This window comes from Ursus americanus, chromosome 9, assembly GCF_024610735.1.
Source record: "Ursus americanus isolate L20-20 chromosome 9, mUrsAme1.1.p, whole genome shotgun sequence".
Taxonomy (NCBI): Eukaryota; Metazoa; Chordata; class Mammalia; order Carnivora; family Ursidae; genus Ursus; species Ursus americanus.
Genome location: NC_142135.1, coordinates 28087069 through 28112516, shown reverse-complemented (window position 1 = coordinate 28112516; position 25448 = coordinate 28087069). Strand labels below are relative to the sequence as shown.

Here is a 25448-nt window from a genome sequence, read left to right as displayed (position 1 = left end):
ATTATACATATTTTCATCTTATAAGTAAATAAAAAACGTGTGCATCTATTTGCTGATCCAATGATACCATCTCATTTAATTACCATTTCATAAATATCTTGATTATCTGACTGGTAACCTTTTATCTTGGCTGTTTTTGCTCATTAAAATGGTATATGAAGTAAACAATTTTCCAGGTAAATGCAAGCCCAAAAAATCCAAGGAAATAATGAGAAACTAAAATTCATGACACAAAGTATTTAATGTATAAACAGGTTTGTTTTTTTTTTAATGTAGAAGTTCAAGGAGAACTACAAGGGTAAATCATAATTTGTCTGTGATAGATTTACATTAATGGCTCCAAAGAATTGTATCTCTGTTATCTGTGTTCCTGTGCAGTCTCCTCTCACACTGACTTTTAAGACTTGGCCATGTGACTTGCTTTGTTCAACTGGAAGAGGAGCAAAATGATGCAAACACAGGCTTGATAAATTCTTATATACCAAGGCTTGCCCTCTTGCAATGTTTTCTCTATCACAGGAATAAGACAAGTATAGCCTGCTGGAGAATGAGATGCCAGGTACAAAGAACAGAGAAGGCCCAATCTGTGAATCACAGACTTTCAAATGTCCCTGTTTTAAATCACTGAGTTTTAAGGTGGTTTGTTTGTGTAACAATGCATAACAGCTACAATTTGTGGAATCTTATCATCTCTCTTTGTCTATGTCTGTGGAAGAACAAATGGATAAAAATTAAATAAATGGAAAAAACGAATTTGAAAAAAAAACCTTAGTCTTTCAGCAAACTGTAACAATAACTGGACCTGCTGTACTTCTGTTGTATTCCCCCTTCTACTTCAGCTATTTAGTCCACTTAAATAAGTATTTACAAGAATCAACAGTTCAGTCTGTTATCCAAAAATTCTATAGTACAGAATGAGAAACCTGTATCAATGAACAAAGAGTACATGATAAATATTTTTATTTTTAAACACTGAACTGTACATCTTTCATATAAAAGATGAAATTCCACAGACGGTTTTTTTAAAAAAATTATACTTACTAATACTTTCTTTACATTTTTTTTTACAAAAGCCAATTTCCTCTAAATTTGCAGCTTCGTTCCATAACTTTTACAGAATCATAATCTCTTGAATATATTTCTAATATCCTTTAAAAAATAAAAAAATTTGTACAAGATAATTTTATTTAACATAGTAAAACTTAACAGGTTATAGTATAACTACCAACCTTCTGGCTATCACTGAATACTTTTCCACTACAGAGAAGCCAACATGTTGGAGTAATCAATTGTCTGTATTTACCTTTATTAAAAAGAGGTTTTTGGTAGTGAGAACAAATAATCTCTCATTTGTTGCTTGAAAGCCTAAAATAGGATCATTGGTTTCTAGGCTTGCTACTTGCTGCTTAGCAACCTGTCCTACTTGCCTGCCTTCCTTTCTGTTGTAAAGCACAGTGGACATGGGAGCAGGCTGACGGTAGATGAATACTCGACGAAGGCACTCGCACAGGGCTGCATAGGAGTAATTGGGAGCACAGGCAAAAAATTTTTTGTCTCTCTTTGATGCTTGGACGTAGCCTGACAAGAAATAAGAGATAAATAAAAACCCATTAAAAAGAAGAAAAATGTGGTTAAACATTTAATATTTCATAGTTTTTATTATAAATTAAAATGCCTGAATAAAATATACACCATAAATATTCAATAGTGGTTGAATTCTGAACCAATAATGATTAGCCATAATCTGTTTCTCCCACTGGTGCAAAAATAGCTTTAATTCCTAAGGAACAAAATAGGTAGGGTTTCACTCTTTAAGAAAAACAAAACATAGTTCCTTATTATTTCCATGAATAATTAAAACGCTAAAAATCTAAAATCAATAGAACAGAAAACATGTCAAACTATCTTTAAATGCCAATTTAATAATCAGTTAAACATCAGATTCTTGATTTCAGCTCAGCTCATGATCTCAGGGTTGTGGGATTGAGCTGAGCAACTGGCTTCACGCTGGGTGTGGAGCCTGCTTGAGATTCTCTCCCTCTCCCTCTCCCCCTCCCCCTGCTCGCGCTCGCTCGCATGTGCATGCACTCTCTCTCTCAAATCTTTAAAAAAAAATAATTAGGCTCATCAATCACAGATGTAGCATTACAGAATCTTCTTTATCAAAGAAATGGGAAAAAATTATGGAATACCACTGTAAAGTTATTTCAGGAGTGTGTCCATAATATAGGCCCCAAGCCTGAACATACTAATACGACAATGCATTCTCTTATTCCTGTAATGTTAGTGGTATTTTTATACACCAATACCAACAATGTAACAGGATTTTGTTGTACTTCAGCTTCCAGAAGTAGAACCTTGAGATCACAAGCTGGAATGAAAATTCAAGTATCTAATTTTAAAAACTCAATTAGAACATCCCTTGAAAACTAAACTTTGAAAAAATCTTGTCTTTGAAAAAAATCTTTACAGGTTAAAAGGGCATTAATGTTCTGAAATATAAATTAGGATTTTCAGATTGGGACATGGTTATTAAATGTCATAACATGTGAGATAAAAAATTGGACACTAATGTAAATTGAGATCTCACCAAATAATGAGCAAAGGAACGACTGAGCACAGGAAGATCACTACTTTTTTTTTAAGACTTCATTTGAGAGCGCACATGTGCAGGCAAGTTGGGGGAGGGGTGGAGGGAAAGGGAGAGAATCTCAAGCAGACTCTGTGCTGAGCCCCACATGGGGCTTGATCCCACGACCCTGAGATCATAACTTGAGCTGAAATCAAGAATTGGACCCTTAACCAACTGAGCCACCCAGGTGCCTTTCAATATTGGATTTTAATATTAAGCAGGGTTTGAGGAGGAAAAAGTGAAGGGGATATAGATACCTATTTGAGTATTTTAGAATTAGCGCTCCAGGCTAACCTTGAGAAAATTAGTAATGTATATAACATCTCAAGACTACATATCTAATGTAATGTTGATTTAACTTAAATTCAAGCACAGAATTCATCTATAACAGATTCAGGGATACAAATGAAGAATCTGAGCATATAAAAATTATATGATAGCACTTTCTTTACTGAAAAAAGATTCAGAATTGCAAACTGTAGTACAGAGGCTAAAAACTGTGTTTAAATTTTTCAACAAAACCTTGTATTCCACATCATAAAAATCCCATTTGGAGTCTGAATTAACCAGTTTAAGCAGCCTATGTTATTAATTATAAAGGATAACTGACAAATCTCCTCTATAATTAAGGTTGTATTCAGAATGTATAATTTTACTTCCTGTTGCCAGTTCAAAATCCTCAATATTGAAGCAATAACTGTGTCTAATTTATATAAAAAACTTCTCCCACACAATATTATTTAGACATAAAATCAATTACTGGATAAGTCTACAATTATGTAGATTAAAATTTTTTGAGACATAGTTTTAAAACCATTTTACCTTTTATCCTACAGAATAAATTTGATTTCCGCTTACCACCATTTCCCTAAGTGTTTTCATTATAATGGCTCTCTTTTGCATAGAAGTTCCATGAAAGATGTCTCCTCATATGCATTATCTTAAAGCAATTTTATCACGTTTTTGAAGATTACTCTGAAGAAACCTGAATACAAGTTCCATGTAGGGCATTACGAAGCCCACTGTTCAGGTTCTAGTTCAGTATAGTTTACTTGGAATAAACAAATGACTGATTAGAATGATTCAAGTGGTTAGATAACCACTTTGATTTCCAGTCTGTCCTGGCGTTCTGTACAAGCATTAAAAACATTAATTCTACTGTTCTGTTCCAAAAGTACTAACATTCATCAGCTATAGTAAAAGCAACCAAATTATAGCACAGATCAGTCCAAATAATTAGGACAGCTCAAATTAAAAAAAAAAAAAGAAAAGAAATGAACTTAAAAAAAATGACCATAATTTTTGACATAATGGAAAACACTTGCAAAGAGTTTGCTTTATACCTAAAGCATTGAAAGTTGCAATGTGTTCCCACATATCATCTTGTTTGCTGGAGTGTGGTTGCCAGAGTAGGGCATCAACATCATGGCGCAAACAGAAGCAGGGCATTTCTTTAGGATCCACTATGACAGAGAAAAGGTACTGGTTGCTCCCAAGATTCACCTAAAATAAAAAGTGACGAAAAATAATGAACAAATTAATAATGATGATGCCAGTAACTGACACACAGTACTCTGTCAGCAGCTTTTCTAAACTTTGTATATGTATAATCTGAATGCTCCTGGGAGAAATGTGCTAGTGTCATGTCCATTTTAAAGCTGAGGAAAGTGGTACACAGGTACTTTAAGTTAACTTGCCCAAGGTCAGCTGGTATGAGTGGAGCTGAGATTTGGACCCCGAATCCATGTTCTTTTTTTTATTTTAAGATTTTATCCATTTATTTGACAGAGAGAGAGACAGCACAAGCAGGCGGAGCGGAAGAGGCAGGTAGAAGCAGGCTCCCTGCCGAGCAGGAAGCCCAGTGCGGGCTGGATCCCAGGACTCTTGGATCATGACCTGAGGTGAAGGCAGATGCTTAACCGACTGAGCCACCCAGGTGCTCCAGGAATCTATGTTCTTAAGCACTATACTATACTGCCTCTTAACTGTTAGTAACCTAGTTTAAAATATGACATAAAGCACTAATTTACAGGCAGAATATTTTTTAAACCATAGAATACAAATATGAAGTTTATAAATGGTTAACTTGTAATAATTACCAAGAACAATGATAGCTACTAGGATTTATAACCATGTGCTTATATGCCAGGCATGTTATAAATATTAATCTCAACCTATAAGGCTATTACATATCTTCATTTAATAGATAAAAGAACATACTTGGAAAGTTTTAGAACTTGTTTTAGGCTACAAAGAAAAACCACAGGGCTGGGATTCAAGCTCAAATTTGTTTACAAATTATTTACTTTGATGTATTATTTAATTACAGTATCGATGTCAAGAATGTTCATTATGTTAACTTTTATTGCAATACTGATGACTAAAGGAATTCATTTTAATACAAAACCATCAGGTTGACACTCATATTTGGATTCTACTTAAAAGAATACTTCTTTTAATGAAATAGGTTGAAATAATATTCTTTATAGAAATGTTATTATCAGGGGCACCTGGGTGGCACAGCGGTTAAGCGTCTGCCTTTGGCTCAGGGCATGATCCTGGCGTTCTGGGATCGAGCCCCACATCAGGCTCCTCCGCTATGAGACTGCTTCTTCCTCTCCCACTCCCCCTGCTTGTGTTCCCTCTCTCGCTGGCTGTCTCTATCTCTGTCGAATAAATAAATAAAATCTTAAAAAAAAAATATTATCAGAGTTAAAAATGCCTAAATACCATACCAACAAAATCACATCACAAATGGAGAAAACATAAAATATGCATAGTACTTGATAAATACTGAATTGTTCTCTTGAGTTTCAGAGCAGACTGAAGAATAAAACGTTGGGTTAAAATGAGAGGTAGAGACCTGACCTGTATTCAATAGGGAAAACTATGAAGTGGCTCTCCAGTAAGAGGGTTTGTGCGTACAGCTGTGCCAGCATAGGCTCCTGGTCAGAGCAACCCCATTTCTGTTGCCCCAGCAATGCCTGGGGATAGGGCTTTTGTTTTTTCTCTACAGAAGGGAGAGAGACTGGCAGGCAGTGTTCATAGATTATACCTGTGTATATATACTTACGAGGATGTTTACTGCAGCTTTGTTTATATAACAGTGAAACACTTAAAACTGGTACATTTATTCTTAGGAGGAAAAAAAGGGCCCTGTATTCTAATTTAGACATTCCTTCTCTTCCACTCTCATTTTATACGTATCTCCATTACAGTGGAGTCAAAGTATTAATAATTACAAAACAGCAATTTCACATGGCTTGCTTTGGCTCCTGCTAATCAGTGGCTAAGTGAGGTTTATTTTCAAAACCACCAACTGCCTTTTATAGTAAGTTTGATGGCTCCAACACTGCTTCAAGCTCTCTTCCCTGCATGTCACTCTAACATTCTCATTTATTGATTTACCAAGGGCTTTCACAGAAGAAAAAAATAGTTGAAATACAAATATGGGTTGAAAAACATTTTCATAAAAATGCATTTACTTTTATGAGCCAAGTGCCTTAAGAATGTATTGGGTATTAACAATGAAAATGATGTACCTCTGATCCTCACATATATGAACGGACAACACTGAGAGAACAGAGGGCCCTGAATCACCACCTAAAAGGCTAACCACTGAGGGAGATCAGTCATGAAATAAGAGGATGGGGGTGTAGGTTCTCTTGCTATGTGCCCCTTATTCTGACTTAGATGTTCCTTTTCTTCCACTCCCGTTTACTTTATACATAGCTCCACTACAGTGAAGTCAAAGTATTCCTCATTACAGAAACAGCAATCTCACAATGTTTTCTTTTGCCATACCTTTCACACAGCATTCTGCCTGGACTCTTCTTGCCCTTCCTTGCCTGATGGATTCCTTCTCACCCTCCAAGACTCCATTCAACCATCAGTTGCCCTAGGAACTTCCCCTATTTCCATGGCTATATGAGCTGCTTGAACTCTTAAGAACCCCGAATATCAAGTATATCATTCCAAACGAATTATCATATTTATGTGTGATTCTTAATATGCATGTATACCATCCATGGTACACTAATATACCCCCCCCCCCAATGTCCACATCTTAATCTCATGGAACCTATGAATATGTTACCTTTCAGGGCAAAAGGGGCTTTTAGATATGATTAAGTTAAGGATCTTGAAATGGAAAGCAATCCTGGACTGTCTGAATGGGCCCAATGAATTAAAAAGGGTTCTTTTTTTTAAAGTTTCATTTATTTGTCAGAGAGCACGCACATGCAGGGAAGCAACAGGCAGAGGGGGAGGGAGAAGGAGACTCCCCGCTGAGCAGGGAACCCAATGTAGGGTTTGATTCCAGACCCTGGGATCATGACCTGAGCAGAAGGCAGACACTTAACCAACTGAGGCACCCAGGCACCCCTGAGTTGTAGTATTTTTGATGGTGGAGGGTCCTGCCTCGATGTTGATGACTGCTGATGCATCAGGGTGGCTACTGCTGAGGATAGGGGTGGCTGTGGCAATTTCTTAAAATAGATAACATGGTGCTTTCTGCATTCATTGATTCTTGATTTCATGACGGTTTTTCTGTAGTATGTGATACTGTCTGAAAACATTTTACCCATAGCAGAGCTTCTTTGAAAATTGAGAGTCAATCCTTTCAAACCCTGCCTCTGCTTTATTAACTAGGTTCATGTAATATTCTAAATCCTCTGTTGTCAATTTCAATAATCTTCTTGGCATCTTCACCAGGAGTAGGTTCCAACTCAAGAAACCACTTTATTCATGTCATAAGAAGAAACTGTTCATCAGTTCAAGTTTTATCATGAGATTGCAGCAATTCACTCACATCTTCAAACTCCCCTTCTAATTCTAGTTCTCTTGCTATTTCCATATCTGCAGTTACTTCCTCCACTGAAGTTTTGAACCTCTCGAAATCATCAACAACTTCCAAAGTCCTATTAATATTGGTATTTTGACCTCTTCCCAAGAATCAAGAATGTTCTTACTGGTACCCTAAATGGCAAATTTTTCCAAAAGGTTTTCAACAGATCCATCAGAGGAATCACAATCTATGGCAGCCATAGCCTTATACAATGTGTTTCTTAAATAAAACTTGAAAGTTGAAATTACTCCTTGATCCATGGAGTACAGAATGGATGTTGTGTTAGCAGGCATGAAAACAACATTAATCTCATTGTACATCTCCATCAGAGCTCTTGGATGACCAGATGCATTGTCAAGGAACAGTAATACTTTGAAAGGAATCTTTTTGCTAAGCAGCAGGTCTTAATAGTAGGCTTAAAATATTTAGTAAACCATGTTGTAAAAAACAAAACCAAAAAATGCTGTCAACCAGCTTTGTTGTTCCATTTATATAGCAAAGGCAGGTAGATTTAGCATAATTTTTAAGGGCTCTAGGATTTTCAGAATAGTAAAGGAGCACTGGCTTCAACTTAAAAACAGCTGAATTCCCCAAGAAAACAGTCAAGCCTGTCCTGTGCGGCTTTGAAGCCAGGCACTGACTTCTCCTTTCCAGCTATGAAAAGTCCAAGGTGGCATCTTCTTATAATATATAGCTGTTTGTCTACATTGAAAATCTGTTGTTTAGTGTAGCCAGCATCACTAATGATCTTAGCTAGAATTTCTGGATAACTTGCTGTGCTTCACCTTGCACTTTCAGGTTATGGAAATGGCTTTTTTCCTTAAACCTCATGAACCAAGCTCTGCTACCTTCAAACTTTACTTCTACAGCTATTTACCTCTCCCAGCCTTCATAGAATTGAAGAGAGTTGGGTTCTTGATTTGGATTCACCTTTGGCTTCAGGGAATGTTGTGGATGGTTTCATCTTCTATACAGACCATGAAAACTTTCTCCGTATCAGCTAAGGCTGTTTAGCTTTCTTATCACTGGTGTGTTCCCTGGAGTAGCACTTCTAATTTCCTTTAAGAACTCTTCCTTTGCATTCATAACATTGCTAGCCATTTGGGGCAAGAAGCCTAGCTTTGATTTTCAAGTGAGAGACATGTGATCTTTCCTTTCACTTTAGTGCTTAGAAGCCGTTGTAGGGTTATTAATTGGCCTAATTTCAATACTGTGTCTTAGGGAATAGGGAGGGTTGGAGAGGAAGAGAAAGGAATGGCAAGGTTGGTCAAGCAGTCAGAATACATACAACATTTATAGATTAAGTTTGCCATCTTATATGAGCAAGGTTTGTGGCACCCCAAAACAATTACAATAGTTAACATTAAAGATGACTGATCATAGATGACCATAACAAAATGTTTCAAACTTTTTTATTATAATAATTACCAAAATATGACAAGGAAACACAGTGAGCAAATGCTGTTGGAAAAATAGCATCACTAGACTTGCTCAGCACAGGGCTGCCAGAAACCTTCAATTGTGAAAAAATCAAACCAAACCAAACCAAACCAAGAAAAACAACAAAAACACTGCATCTATGAAGCACAATAAAACAAGGTACGCCTGTACTTTATGCCATACTCAAAATAGTACCTTCTCTTCTGAGCAGGCTTCTCCAGTGTTAATAAAAAGAAATAAGGCAACAATAATTTATACCTCTCCTATAGAACTTATCTCATTTTCTTTATATGCTCTTTGAGGGTGAGGACTATGACTCTAGGTAAGATACTTATACCCTATTTTATTCTCCTGTAAATACATAATAATAATAGTACTTATTTCACAATTGTTATAATGAGTAAAATATATTTCAAGTGCCTGCATAGTGCGTGGCACTTAGACCTTAGTAAACGCAAATATTCTTTATTACCATTCTAGGCATCTTCTATAGATTCTTTTTTTTTTTTTTTTAAGATTTTATTTATTTTTTCGACAGAGACAGAGACAGCCAGCGAGAGAGGAACACAAGCAGGGGGAGTGGGAGAGGAAGAAGCAGGCTCCCAGCGGAAGAGCCTGATGTGGAGCTCGATCCCAGAACGAGCCCCATAATGCCGGGATCACGCCCTGAGCAGAAGGCAGACGCTTAACGACTGCGCCACCCAGGTGCCCCTATAGATTCTTCCTTAAATATTACTGCATTCCAAATTAAACAAATGAGATGAACAACATTAATGAGGAAAGCATAGAAACTTAGCAGTGATCTTCATGGAATCATACAGCACTTAATTTTATGCCTAAGAAATGTGTGAATAGCTATTAAAAAGAAAACCCTTACTCTGTGTTAATCAGCATAATTCATTTAGACACATTTTTAAACTCTTGCACCATTTGAAAACTAAGAAACACAAAATTCATTATTCTGTTTGTCATATTATTGTCAAATAAATTCTATTTTCTCTATAGTTCCGCCTGTATGTCCATCACTTTTAATTTTATACCTTCCTATAATGCCTGTGTTTCAGTAGTTTGCAGATCTGCCCAGAAAAAAGTGAACAAATTATTCTTGAAATAAGATTTGGATGCTCTAAATATAGTCTCAAAACCAAGTTTCTGGAAGTTTTAAAAACAAATTAAAATTAACTAGTCTGATGATACTAACTGCAAATAATAATATACTGTGAGATAAAACATACGCTTTAATGAGGTAAACAATTTAGAATTTTTCTATGTGCAGTAAGAGATTGTGTAATATTCATTCTACCTAATAAATTCCAGCCTTCCTTGTCTTCATTTTAAATCAAGTATTCCACACAGCTAAATAAACAAGATTATGTCACTAAAAAAAAAACAAAAACAAACCATTGAAAGATATTTAATCTACTTCTTGGGTTGGTCAGTGGCCATGATAGGAAAATAGGCTTATAATTCCATTCAAAGTTGCAAACTAAGAGTGGACAAAGGAACTTAAAAACAGAGTTGCTCGTAATATTCCATTATTACACCTTAGTGTCTTTGGACGTTTATGCACATTTTTATTGCTGATATTGGTAATTTATGTCTTCTTTTTCCTTGGTTATTCTGGCTAGATACTTGGCAAGTCTGATCTTTTCAAAGGATGAGCTTTTGGTTTCACTGCTTTTATTATTTTCCACTGATTTCTGCTCTTACCTTTATTGAGTTTCCTTTCTCCTGTTTGCTTTAGATTTGGTTTGCTCTTCTTTCCCTAGTTTAAGGTGCAAGCTTAAACTATTAAGTTGATACATTTTTTCTTTTCTAATATAACGAGTAATGTTATAAAAATTCCCTCTAAGCACTGCTTTAGCTGCATCCTACATGTACTATGCTTCATTTTCATTCAATACAAAATTTCTTAACTTCCTTTGTGAGATCCACTCCACTATAGCTCATGGGTTATTTAGAAATGTGTTATTTAATTTCCAAATTATTTGTGGGTTTTCTAGATTTTTCTGTTTTACTAATACCTAATTTAATTGTTACGGTCAGAAAACATTCCATTTATGATTCTTGTTTTTTAAAAATTGTTGAGGATTATATGGCCAGAATATGGTCTATTTTGGTGAATGTTCCATGTCTCTTCTGGGATTCCGATCAGATGTAAATGCTCCTAAATGCTCAGTTTTTTTGTTTTAATCCCTACCCCACCCCTCACTTTGGTTTAGGTTCTACTAATTTTTAATAACCTATTTTCAAGGTCACTAATTCTTTCTCTACGGATGTACTGAATATACTGATGAGTCTGTTGAAGACATTTTTGTTGCTTGGTATCTTTTTCTAGAATGTTTATTTTATTCTCTTACAGTTTCTCTCTGTTACAATTCTACATTTATGTATGTATGTATGTAACTCATCTTTTCCACTAAACTCTTTTACATCACACAGTTATTAAGTTCCTTGTCTGGTAGTTCCAAAATACAGATCATTTGAGTTTGGTTACCTCGTCTGCCTTGTCTCTCGACAGTGGAATGTTTTTACTTTCTTCTTTTTGTGTGCCTTGTATTTTTTTTTTTTCTTTCTTTTTGGCCTTGTAATTTTTGATTGACTACTGGATGTGAAAAAGAGCAGAAACTGAGGTAAGTAGTATTTATGCCTGGGAATGGACACAATTCTGCTAGGTCATTAGTGTGGGTGGTTATGACAGAGTAAGGTTGTGAAAAGGCTGATCTAAGCTTGAGTTCTGTTGTGGTTATGGTTACTTTCAGTGTATCCCCGGCTTCAAATTCCCCTAGTTTAGTTATACTCTGGTGGGAAGATCTATCTATCTATCTATCTATCTATCTATCTATCTATCTATCTATCTATCTATCTATCTATCTATCTATCTATCTATCTATCTATCTTCCGCAGCTCTGCTATTTTACGACCAGCTTTAGGCTTTCACTATATATCTGCCTCTCAGAGTCTCTCTATGCTCTTACTCCTTCAGTAGTAGGCTGCTATTGTCAGTTATTTGGTGCTTCCCAGCTTCTTGGGGAGGGTTCAGGGGCTTCAGACTGTTGGTTCAGCCTCAGTCCTGGGCCTTGTATCCTTGGGTTTCAGGGTTTGGGCCTTTTTCAGTGATACTGTTCTTCCTCTAGTGGTAGAAAACTTCTAATAGTCTGGGGCTCGGAGGATCTGATTTCTCTCCCAGGCCCAGAGATGGTGTTTTTAACAGCAAGAGGTCTTCTTCTGAGCCCTTGGAATGCTTAGATTTGATGCTCTTCTCCCAGCAGCTTAAGACTTTTGTTACTTAAGGAAAATAATCCAAGAAGGATGTCACGTACTGCACTGAAGTACAGGGCAAGGGACATTTGGTTCTCAAGAGATAAGTAGATTACTTGTTCATCAAAACTATGTGCTATTTTCTAAACAATATTCCATTTCTCCATTAGACTCGACTTGTCAATGCCTTTGTTTATAGGATGACCTTCTACTTCTTCATGAGATCAGAAAGAGACCATTTCTACTACTCCCTATAATCTCCACATATGTTCTCACTAAACATCCATCTCAAGATAACTCCAAAGGTTTTCTCTAATCCCTGCAAACTAAAATCCACACAACATAATTTTACCCAAAAGAAAAAATCAGAATTAAGATTACAAATGAAGTAACTAGTTTAGCTAAGTGAATTAAGTAAATGAAAATGAAGTGTGATAATTAAAAAACAATTAAAATTAATTAAATTAATTAAAATTAAAAGATGCTCCTCCTGCTCTTACCACTTAGAAAATCATAAGGGTTTCAGAAACTCTGTGCCAGGAACTGGAGGCAGAGAATATACACATATTTTCTATTATTTTACAACTACCTTATTTAATCTTCATTACTTGAGAATTAGGAATATGATGCCATTTTGTAAAAGATGAAACTCAAAAACAAGACGTTAAGAGACTTAAGAAGCTAATAAATGGCAACTGGGATTCCAGTCTGGATATGCTTCCAAACTCATGTTCTTAATTACCACCACTGCATGCTCTCCAAAGCCCATTTTATAATAAGTATTATTTGTTGTTTTTAACTGAAGCATAGTTGACAGGTAGTACAACATTAGTTTTAGGTGTATGACACAGTGATCCAACAATCACATACATTACAAAATGCTCACCATAAGTATAGTTACCGTAAGTCGCCATACAAAGTCACATTACTATATTTTCTATGCTATACTTTTGATCCCTGTGATCTTTTTATAACTCCAAGTACGTACTTTTTAATCCCCTTCACCTATTTTGTCTGTCTTCTTACCCTCCTCCCCTCTGGCAACCACGAATTCTATTTATGGGTCTGTCTTTGTTGATGCTGGTTCATTTGTTTTGTTTTTAGAGATTCCACATGTAAGTGAGATCATATATTTGTCTCTGACTTATTTCACTTGGCATAATGCCATCAAAGTGCATGCATGTTGTCACAAATGGCAAAATTTCATTCTTTTTTATGGCTAAGAAATATTATATTGTGTGTATACACACACATTTTCTAGACCCATTAATTCATCAATGGACACATTGTTTCCCTATGTTGGTTCTTGGCTATCATAAATAATGCTACCGTGAACAATGGGGGTTAGTGCTTTTTTGAGTTAGTGTTTTTATTTCCTTTCAATAAATATCCAGAAATGGAATTACTGATCATGTGGTTCTAGTTTTTGAGGAAACTCCATGTTTTCCATAATGGTTGCACCAATGTACATTCCCACCAAGAGTGCATACGGGTTCCCTTTTCTCTACATCCTCACCAACTTTTTACTTCTTGTCTTTTTTGATACTAGCTATTCTCACTGGTGTGACATGGTGAGTCACTGTGGTTTTGATTTGCATTTCCCTGATGATTAGTAATGTTGAACATATTTTCACAGGTACCTTGGTCATCTGTGTGTCTTCTTTGGAAAAATGTCTACTCAGGTCCTCTGCCCATTTCTAAAACATTTCTTTTTTTTTTTTTTTTTTGGTGTTGAGTTGTAGTTCTTTATATATTTTTGATATTAATCCTTCATTGGATATATCATTTGCAAATCTCTTCTCCAACTCGGTAAGAGACCTTTCATTTTGTTGATGGTTTCCTTTGCCCCTCAAAAAGATTTTTAGTTTGACGTAATCCCAATTGTTTGTTTATTTTTGCTATTGTTTCCCTTGCCTGAGGAAAGAGATTCAGAAAAATACTGCTAAGGCTGAGGTATAAGCCTTTACTGCCTATGCATTCTTTTGGAAGTTATATGGTTTCAGGTCTTAACATTCATGTTTTTAATCCATTTTGAGTTTATTTTTGTGCATGGTGTAAACAAACGGTCCAGTTTCATTCTTTTCCCAGCATTATTAATTGAAGAAACTATCTTTTCCCCACTGTATATTCTTTTTTTTAAAAAAAGATTTAAGAGAGAGAAGGGTGGGAGGGGTGGAGAGGGGCAGAGAGAGAGGAAGAGAATCCCAAGCAAGACTCCCTGCTGAGTGCAGAACCCTACATGAGGCTCAATCCCACAACCCTGAGATCATGACATGAGCCAAAACCAGGAGTCGGGCCCTTAACCGATTGATCTACCCAGGTACCCCATCCCCATCATATATTCTTGTCTCCTTTGTCGTATATTAATTGACCATATCAACATGGGTTTATTTCTGGGCTCTCTATTCTGTTTCACTAATGTATGGGTCTGTTTTCATGCCAGTATCATTCTGTTTCGATTACTATGGCTTGTAGTGTAGCTTCAAAGCTGGGATTGTGACACTTCTAAGCTTTGTTCATTCTCAAGGATACCTTGGATATTAGTAGTCTTTTGTGGTTCATACAAATTTCAGGATGTTTTGTTCTAATTCTGTGAAAAATGCTGCTGGCATTTTGATAGGTATTTCACTGAATATCTAGATTGCTTTGAGTGTTATGGACATTTTAACAATATAAATTCTTCCAATCCATAAGCATGGTATGTATTTCCATTTCCTTGTATTTTGATTTCTTTCATCAAATTTTATAGTTTTCAGAGTACAGGTCTTTCACACCTCCTTGGTTAAATTTATTCCTAGGTATTTTAATTGCTTTTGATGCAAATGTCAATGAGATATCCTTAATTCCTCTTTATGATTAGTAATTAGTGTACAGAAACATAACAGATTTCCATATATTGATTTTGTAGCCTGCAACATCAGTAAATCCATTTATTAGTTCCAACAAATTTTTGATGGGGTCTTTAGGGTTTTCTATATACAGCATTACATCATCTGCAAACAGCTTTACCTTTTTTTTTTTAATTAACTGAAGTACAGTTTAATACCTAATGTTCTATTAGTTTCAGATAAACAACATGGTGATTTGATAAGTCTCTATGTCATGCTATGCTAACCAGAAGTGTGGCTACCAACTGTCACTATACAGTGTAATTATACCACTGACTATATTCCTTATATCTGTATCCTCCATCCCCATGATTTATTCTTCCCCTAACTACAGGCCTGTTTCTTCCACTCCCCTTCACCTGTTTTGGCCATTCCCTCCCCTTTGGCAACAGTTTGTTCTTTGTACTTATGGGTCTGTTTCTGATTTTTGTCTGTCTTGTTTATTAGATTCTATGTATAAATGAAATCATATGGTATTTGTCTTTCTCTGACTTATTTCACTTAGCATAATACTCTCTTGCTATGTCCATCCATATTGTCACAATCGGCAAGATCTCGTCCTTTTTTATAGCCGAGTAATTGTGTGTGTGTGTGTGTGTGTGTAGAAACATACCACATCATCTTTATCCATTCTTCAATCGATGGATACTTGGATTGCTTCCATATCCTGCCTATTGTAAATAATACTTCAATGAACATAGGGATGCATATACCTTTTGGGGTTTTTTCCCCTATTTTTAGAGAGGAAGACAGGGGAAGGGAGGGGCAGAGGGAAAGAATGAATCGTGAGCAGGCTCTACTACAAGCTGCAGCCCTACAAGGGGCTCAATCACACGACCCTGAGATCATGAACTGAGCCTAAATCAAGAGTGGGACGCTTAACTGACTGAACAATTTGGCACCCCTACATATATCTTTTTGAATTGTTTTTTGTTTTCTTTGGGTAAATACCCAGTAGTGGAACTATGCAGTTTTATCTCTTCTCTACTAATTTGGATGCCTTTTTCTTTTCCTTGTCTGACTGCTGCAGCTAGGACTCCCAGTACTATGTTGAATAAAAGTGGCAAGAGTAGGCATCCTTATCTTGTTTCTGATCTTAGACGAATATTTTCAGTTTGAGTATGTTAGCTGTGGCCCTGTCATATATGGCATTTACTGTGTTGAGATATGTTTTCTCTATACCTGACTTTATTCAAACTTTTTATCACAAATGGATGTTAAATTTTGTCAAATGCTTTTTCTGCATCTAGTAAGATAATATGATTTTTATTCTTCATTTTGTTGATGTGGTTTATCATGTTGGTAGATTTGTGGATAATGAACCATTCTTACATTTCTGGAATAAATCCCACTTGGTCATGGTGAATGATCCTTTCAATGTACTGTTGAATTTGGTTTGCTAATATTTTGTTGAGGATTTTTACATCAATATTCATCAGAAATATTGATCTGTAATTTTTTTTTAAAGTGCCTTTGCCTGGTTTTGGTATCAGGGTAATGCTAGCCTTGGAGAATAAATCTGTAAGCATTCCCTCTTCTTCTATTATTTGAAACAGTTTGAGAAGAATAGGTATTATTTTCTTGTTACATTTTTAGTAGAATTCAACTTTGAAGCCATCTGTTCCTGGACTTTGTTTTTTGGGGAGTTTTTTGATTAATGATTCAATTTCACTACTAGTTATCAGTCTGTTCGGATTTTTAATTTATTTTCTGATTCAATCTTGGAAGTTGTGTATTTCTAGGAATTTACCCATTTTCTAGGTTATTCAATTTGTTGGCATATAATTTTTTGCCATAGTCTCTTATAATCCTTTGTATTTCTGTGGTATCAGTTTTAACTTCTCTTTCATATCTATTTATTTGAGTCTTTTTTCTTGATGACTTTGGCTAAAGGTTTATCAATTTTGTTTATCTTTGCAAAGAACCAACTTTCAGTTTCACTGGTCTTACTACTGTCCTATTCTTTATTACCTTCCCTCTACTAACTTTGGGCTTTGTTCCTTTTCTCATTCCTTTAGTTGAAAGGTAAGATTGATATTTTTCTTGTTTCTTGAGATAGGCCTGTATGGCTATAAACGTCCTTCTTTGAACTGCTTTTGCTGCATCCCAAAGATTTTGAACCATCGTGTTTCTATTTCCATTTGTTTCCAGGTAATTTCTGATTTCCTCTTTGATTTCTTCATTGACCCAGTGGTTGTTTAGCAGAATATTGTTTAGCCTCTATGTGTTTGGCTTTTATCCAGTTTTCTTCTTGTAACTGATTTCTAGTTTCATACACTGTGACTGGAAAAGGTGCTTGATATGACTCCAAACTTTGAATTTGTTGAGACTTGTTTTGTGGCCTAACATGTGATCTATCCTGGAGAATGTTCCATGTGCACTTGAATGTGTATTCTGCCATTTGGGGATGGAATGTGCTATATATATGTTAGGTCCATCTAGTCTAATGTGTTATTCAAAGATACTGTTTCCTTACTAATCTGATTTTCTGTCTTGATGGTCTATCCATTGTTATTAAGTGGGGTGATAAAATCTATTATTGTATTACTGTCAATTTCTTCTTTTGTCTTTTAATATTTGCCTTGATAGACGGAGGTGTTCCTCTGTTGGTTGCATAGATATTTACAATTAGTATATACTCTTGTATTGGTCCCTTTATTTTTTTTTTTTTAAAGATTTTATTTATTTATTCGACAGAGATAGAGACAGCCAGCGAGAGAAGGAACACAAGCAGGGGGAGTGGGAGAGGAAGAAGCAGGCTCATAGCAGAGGAGCCTGATGTGGGGCTCGATACCATCACGCTGGGATCATGCCCTGAGCCGAAGGCACACGCTTAACCGCTGTGCCACCCAGGCGCCCCTGTATTGGTCCCTTTATTATTTTAATAATGTATCATTATCCATTCTTTGTCTCTAGTTATAGTCTTTGTTTTAACGTCTATTTTATCTGATATAAGTTTTGCTACCCCCAGTTCCATTTGCATGGGATCATTTTCCATTTCTGCACTTTCAGTCTCTATGTGTCTTCCAGTCTGAAATGAGTCTCACATAGGCTGAATACATATGGGTATTTTTTTTTTTAAATCCATTCAGTCACCCTATATCTTCTGATTGGAGCATTTAGTACATCTACATTTGAAGTAATCAATAGGTATGTACTTATTGCCATTTGTTGTTTTCTGGTTATTTTGGTAGTTCTCTGTTCTTTTCGTCTTGCTCTCTTCCTTTGTGACTTAACTTTCTTTAGTGTTATATTCTTTGCTCTTTATTATTTTGTGTATTGATTAAAGGCTCTTTGTTTGTGGTTACCATGAGGTTCATATATAACACCCCATGTGCAAAGCAGTCTACATTGTTGATGGTCACTTAAGTTAGAACACAATCTAAAAGGACTATGCATATACATGTGTACTTCCTCTTTCACGTTTATGTATGTCTTTGTATCTTTTATTTTGTGTATCTCTTGATTAATTTTTTAAGATATATTTGATTTTACTGCTTTTGTCTTTCAACATACATACTAGCTTTATAAGAGACTGATCTTCTACCTTTACCTGTATATTTCCTTTTACCAATGATAGTTCTTCCTTCATAATTTTCTCAATTTTAGTCATGGCCTTTTCTTTTCCACTAAAGGAAGTCTCTTTAACATTTACTGTGTAAGGCCAGTTTAGTGGTAAGGAACTCCTTTAACTTTTGTCTGGTAAACTTTTTATCTCTCCTTCAATTGTGAAACATAATCTTGCCAGGTAGAGTATTCTTGGTTACAGGTTTCTTCCTTTTAGCACTTTGGCAATCATGCCACTCTCTTCTGGCCTGCAAAATTTCTGCTGAAAAATCAGTCATCAGCCTTATGGAGTTCCCTTGTATGCAACTGCTTTCCTCTTATTGCTTTTAAGAGTCCCTCTTTATCTTTAATTTTTGCCAATTTAATTATTGTGTCTTGGTGTGAACCTCTTTGAGTTCATCTTGTTTGGGGGCTCTTAAACATGTATGTGTGTTTCCTTCCTCAGGACAGGAAAATTTTCAGCTGTAACTTCTTCAAATAGGTGTTCTCTTGCTTTCTCTTTCTTCTCCTAAAAACACTATAACGCAAATGTTATTACGCTTGATGTTTCACAGAGGTCCCTTAACCTATCCTCATTTTAAAAATTCTTCTTTTTCCTGTTCAGCTTGGTTGCTTTCCACTACCGTCTTCTAGATTCCTAATCCATTCTTCTACATTCTCTAATCTGCTGTCAATTCCCTGTAGCATATTTTTCAATTATTGTATTCCTCAGCACTGACAGGTTCTTTCTATATTTTCTCTCCTTTTGTTGAAGTTCTCACTGTTTATCCATTCTTCTCTCAAGCCCAAACATTACTTTGAACTCTCATGTAGTTTGCTTATCTCCATTTGGTTTAGCTCTTATGAAGTTTTGTCTTGTTCTTTTGTTTGGAACACATTCCTCTGTCTCCTCATTTTGTCTGACGCTGTTTGTTTCTATGCATTAGGTCGGTCAGCTGTGTCTTCTGGTCTTGAAAGTAGTGGCCTGATGTAGAGGGCATCCTCTGATGCCTAGAAGTGCAATTCCCTCCAGGTCACTAGAACCAGGTGCTCCAGGGATGTCCTTTGTGTGGGCTGCATGTACCTGCCTGTTGTGTCTGGGGTTGCTTGTAGGCAGGGCTGGCCCTCGAGCCAGCTGTCAACAATGAATTTCCCTTACTACTGTGGGCCCACTGGTAGGCAGAGATTACCAACATGCCTGGCTAGAGGCCCAGCTGGAGCAGCTTTGGGTATGCTGGTTGGGCAGGTCTGGCCCTTACCCTGGCTGTCTGTAATGACCGGCTATGATTGCTGCAGGTACACTATAAATATGTAAAAATGTCAAGAAATGGGTAAGTGCCATGTGAAAAAAAAGAAAGGTGACCAGAAATGCAGTTTTATTTGATACAGGTTATTAAGAGATGGAAGATAACATGTGAAGAGATCTGAATAAAGGGACAAATGAGACAAGGCGGAACACTTCAGGTATAGAGAGTATTAACAGAAGCATGTTTTAAGTATGAGGAACAGTATGAAGGCCATTGTGGCTAAAGAAGAGTGAGCTAGGAAAAAAATGGTGGAGTATGAGAGACAATCAGCACTGGAGGGCAGTGTTTTTTAAACTATGGGTCTCAACATTTTTGGCAAAATTAACTAAGTAGTTCAAAAAAGAGAACTTACTGTTTTATCTCATTAAAAATACTATGGAGGGGTGCCCGGGTGGCTCAGTCGTTAAGCGTCTGCCTTCAGCTCAGGGCGTGATCCTAGCATTATGGGATCGAGCCCCACATCAGGCTCCTCTGCTGGGAGCCTGCTTCTTCCTCTCCTACTCCCCCTGCTTGTGTTCCCTCTCTCTCTGGCTCTCTCTCTCTGTCGAATAAATAAATAAAATCTTTAAATAAATAAATAAATAAAAATACTATGGAATGAAGATGTGTTATACAATAAGGATAGTACTGTTTTGTGAAATTTTTGCTTCGTGTGTGTGTGCTGAGTCTCAATTTAAAATACATACAGTGAGTCACAGAACAGAGCTTACAGATCATGGTAAAAATCCTAGACATTATTCTAAATGTGACAGATAAGAAGTCCCTATAGGGAGGAAAGCAGAGGGAAATGACAAAACCTACTAAACCCTTTTTAAGTTAAACTGGGTGGGTCCTAATCCAATATGACCGGTGTCTTATAAAAGATTAGGAAACAAACACAAGTAGAAGGAGGACCATGTGATTACTAAAAAGAGAAGACAGCCATCTATCTATAAGCCAAGGAGAGAGGTTTCAGAAGAATTTAACCATGTTAACACCTAGAGATCTGATTTCTAGCCTCCAGAACTATGAGAAAACAAATTTCCATTGTTTAAGTCACCTAGCCTGTGGTACTTTGTTATGGAGGCCATATTAGGGAAATTATCATATAGCTTAGTTTCTTTTTTAAAAAAGGTTTATTTATTTTAGAGTGCACCTGCATGGGGGTGCGTGGAGAGGAAGAATCTCAAGCAGACTCCCTGTTGTGTGCAGAGCCCAATGTGGGGCTAGATGCCATGACCCTGAGATCATGATCTGAGCCAAAATCGAGTTGGATGCTTAACCAACTAAGCCACCCAGGCACCCCAATATAAGCTTAATTTCTAATACTTCATCAAATTTGACATAATGCAAATTAAAAAATTTGATACTCCAAGGAATATAAGAATGTAAAGGGGTCCTGAGACCAAAAAGCTTGAGGACCATTGGTTTAGATCCTTTCTAAATATATTTCCTTCCTTTATAATTTCTGATCTTATCCTTAATATCTTCTTAAAAGAATTAGTATACGGGATACATGCCTTTTCTACTAGCTTTCATAATGACATTAACCTAAAAGAATTATTTCTTCTTTGTAACTCCTCTGCTTCTTGTCTTGATGGCTTCATTTATTTATAAGTTGCAAATACTTTTTTTCAGCTATTTCAGTCTCATGTTTTAAGTAGTATATGATGAATACCACCTGATCTTGGGACACCTGGGTGGCTCAGTCGGCTAAGCATCTGCCTTCTGCTCAGATCCTGATCCCAGGGTCCTGGGATCATGCCCCACATTGGGCTCCCTGCTCAACAGGACGTTGCTTCTCCCTCTCCCTGTGCACTCTCTCTCTGTCAAATGAATAAATAAAATCTTAAAAAAAAAATACCATCTGATCGATCTCAGAAACTCACTGTAATTTAATTTTTAAAAATATCCTATCACCTTTTCATTGCTAACGTCTATATTTAATGTGATCACTGTAGATTAGTGTTACTCAACAGGAACTACAGGGGTGCCTGGGTGGCTCAGTCGTTAAGCGTCTGTCTTTGGCTCAGGCCGTGATCCCAGCGTTCTCGGATTGAGCCTCACATCAGGCTCCTCCAATGGGAGCCTGCTTCTTCCTCTCCCACTCCCCCTGCTTGTGTTCCCTCTCTCGCTGGCTGTCTTTCTCTCTCTGCCAAATAAATAAATAAAATCTTCAAAAAAACAAAAAACAAAAAACCAGAAACTGCAAACCACATACATAAAAACAGGAAAAAAGTCTTAGTAATATATTTAACTAAACATATCTATTATTATCTCAACATAAAAATCCAAAAAAAAGTTATTCATGTATTTCATATTCTTTTTTTATTCTAAGACTTTAAAAACTGGTTATATATTTCACAGTTATAGTACAACTCAATTCAGAAAAACTACAATTCAAATGGTCATTAACTACTATGTAGCCAGTGGCTACTATTTTGTATAGTATAGCTCTAGACAGAAGCAAAAATAATTCCTCTTCATTTGTATTTGAATTCTGATTTGAGCTTTATATCCCAGTAACCACATCTTATTACTTTTTTCTCAGATCTACTATTTTATATTTTTTATTGTGCTGCTGCATATATTCAGCTAACATTTTACTTTCCAAATGTCAAATTCTAACCCTGATTTCCATTTCTTTCAGGGAATTTTATATTTTGAAAAATCTATCATTTATAATATAAAGTTCTGCCCTTTTTGTCATAGTATTGTTTCCAAAAACTATAAGGACATATACTGACCTTTCCATGTACAGCTAATTTCAAATTGTCCAAAGTCATGACAAATGAAATCAAGAAGAGAGAACTTGAAATGAACACTGCAGAAAGAAGTACAAATTGTCGATAAAGTACTATTTGATTCCTAAAGTGGATGTAGCAGTGAACATCTGAAATACTATAGCCTCCTTTGTTCCCTTCCTCCAATGACAAGCCAACTGGTACCCTCTTGGGTATACCAAGAAACTACACATTTGACCAGGTAGACCTTGACTTTCATACAGTACATTGAGAAGCCAATTCTGCCTTTAGAAAGATGTTCTTACTACTTATTTGGTGGAGCTGTTCCATTTATACCCATTCCACTTATACCCAAACAGCAGTATTTATGCATTTTTAATTCACAGAATCTTTGCTTATTTATATAAAACATCTAACAACAGAAAAATCAAAGTGCTTATAATTATAAAACAGAAACTGTGATCTCGAATTTAACCCAACAAAAACAAAGACAAGATATTTGGGAGATTCAGTTCAAGATGGCAGCATAGAAAGATCCTGAACTCACCTCTCACATGGACCACTGAACCTACAGCTACATATGGAACAATCTCCTCTGGAGAAAAAAAACCTATATCCAAGCAGGCAGAGGGGCTGAGATATAATCTCACCAAAAACTGCACATAAACCCTGGCACAGTCACCTACAATCAAGAGGGAACTTGAAACACCAAGCTACTTCCTGAGGAATGAAGGATTTAACTCCGTATCCGGGACCCCACCTTTTATAACCTATACTTGAGAGATGAGTCTCCAAAACATTTATGTTTAAAAACCAAGGGAGCTTGAACTGAGAAACTGTTATTAAAGAGCCATGGGGCGCAGACTTAACAGTCGTAGAGGCAGCTGACTGCAAAGTACCCAGACTTTCCATGAAAGATGTTCATCTGCTTATCTTATTAATGCATCTAATTTACCACTCATCTAGAGGCATACTGGAATACTCCTAAGAGATAAAGATGGCAGGTGTCAACTTTGCTTTCTCCCTTTGCCTCACTCCAGAGCACTGGTACCTCTCAGAAAGAAGTCTGTACCCTCAAATGGTGCCCCAATTTTTGTGGCTACCACCCATGAGAGGCCTCTAGATCACCTGGCTCTATCAGCCAGTGGGGTTTACACTTGCAGGTCTCACAAGCCTGTATAGGACAGAGAAAGCATTCTTAACCAGTTACCACTCCTAGGGCAAAGCACGGAGGCAAAAAACTGAAGAAGCCAATCTTTCTTTCTGTAAAAGAGGCCTATTAGCTTATCTTCATAGCTGCAGCCTGAGGAGCAGGTTTCTATTAAACATACATCTGAGAGCTAGCTATAACCCTCTCCAGAGACCTCAGATCGTTGGCACTATCTTTGCACTCTCCCTCTGCTGTGCTCCAGGGCACAGCATCTCCAGAGAGAAGCTTGCTGTACACACATCAAGAACCCCAGTTTTTAATCTTGTGGTCTCAATTTTTATGGCTGCTACTCAGCAGTTGCCTCCTAACTGCCTATCTCTGGGGGCCAGTGGGGTTTTTTTATTCCTAGGTCCAATGGGATGGTAACAACTGGAGATGCAGTTCTTGGCCAGCTACTACAATCAGGGTACAGCACTGGCAAGATGAAACATATCCCAAGATTTCTGTGAAAAAGGCCTACTTACTTGGCCTGTAACTTCAGCCCAAGGGACGGACTACTTCTGGTTTGACATACATACAGAAACTTCTGAGATACTTTCCAGGGATGGAGACCATCAGGTACTACTGTGCTATCCCTCTGCCTTGTTCCAGAGTAACAGTAACTCCTGGAAAGGAGCCTGTATACTTCTCTGGCATCCTGACTTATTTGGCTGCCATTCGAGGACATCTCTAGTTTACCTGGTTCTGGCAGACAGTGGGACTTCTGTTTATGGTCCCACATGACTATATATTTTGCATACTTTAAAAGCCATTGTCTGAGGGACAGGCTTCCCATCAGCCTGAATGTAGCTGCTGACTGGCATCATCCACTTAGGGACACTGTCAGGTCTTGGTACACTCTCAAATACTGGGAGTTACTAAGAGTAAAACAGGCTGCTTGGGCAATCAAAAAGGTTTGAGACACAACCAAGAGCTAGGACAGAGCTGAACAATAAGGTTCATCTCCTACAAGAAACCATTCCTGCAAGACTGGGAGAGTTGGCTGTTTAATGCATAGAAACCAACACAGAAAGTCAGGAAAAGTAAGAAACAGGAATATGTTCCAAAGAAAGGACAAGACAAGACCTCAGAAAGATATCTTAATGAAATGGAGGTAAGTGGTTTGTTTACCCAATAAAGAATTCAAAATAACAGTCATAAAGATACTCACCAAGCACGGAAGAACGGATAAACAAAGTGAAAACTTCAACAGAGGTAGAAAATATAAGAAAGTATCAAATAGAAGTCACAGAGCTGAATACAATCACTGAAAAAATATACTAGAAGGGTTCAACAGCAGACTAGAAGAAGCAGAAAAAAGGATCAGTGAACTCAAATACAAGGCAGAACTTATCAAATCAGAGCAGCAAAAAGAAAAAAAGGAAAAAAAAACAGCGGACAGCTTACGGATCTTATGGAACAACAAGAAGCAGAACATTTGCATTACAAGGGTCCCAGAATGAAGAAAAAGGGGCAGAAAATTTCCCTAACCTAGGGAAGGGAAGACACTGAGATTCAGGAAGCCCAGAAAATTTCAAGTAAGATGAACTCAAAGAGACCCACCCCCAGACATACCATATTTAAAGTTTCAAAAGTTAAAGACAAGGAGATAATCT

The 25448-nt window shown here is 36.7% G+C and overlaps 1 protein-coding gene across 3 annotated transcripts in view; it reads right to left on the bottom strand.

Annotated features, from left to right (window-relative positions):
* Positions 1–222: 222 nt before the first annotated feature.
* The window catches only part of NUDCD1 (NudC domain containing 1), a 77372-nt gene continuing 52146 nt past the window's right edge, over positions 223–25448 (bottom strand). For all 3 annotated transcript variants that reach the window (XM_087864671.1, XM_045805780.2, XM_045805782.2), the window contains 2 exons: positions 3976–4135; positions 223–1578 (listed from right to left, as the gene is read on the bottom strand). In XM_087864671.1, coding sequence (XP_087720797.1) covers positions 1286–1578; positions 3976–4135 — 453 coding nt within the window. In that variant the 3' untranslated portion in view covers positions 223–1285. The remainder of the gene's footprint in view (positions 1579–3975; positions 4136–25448) is intronic.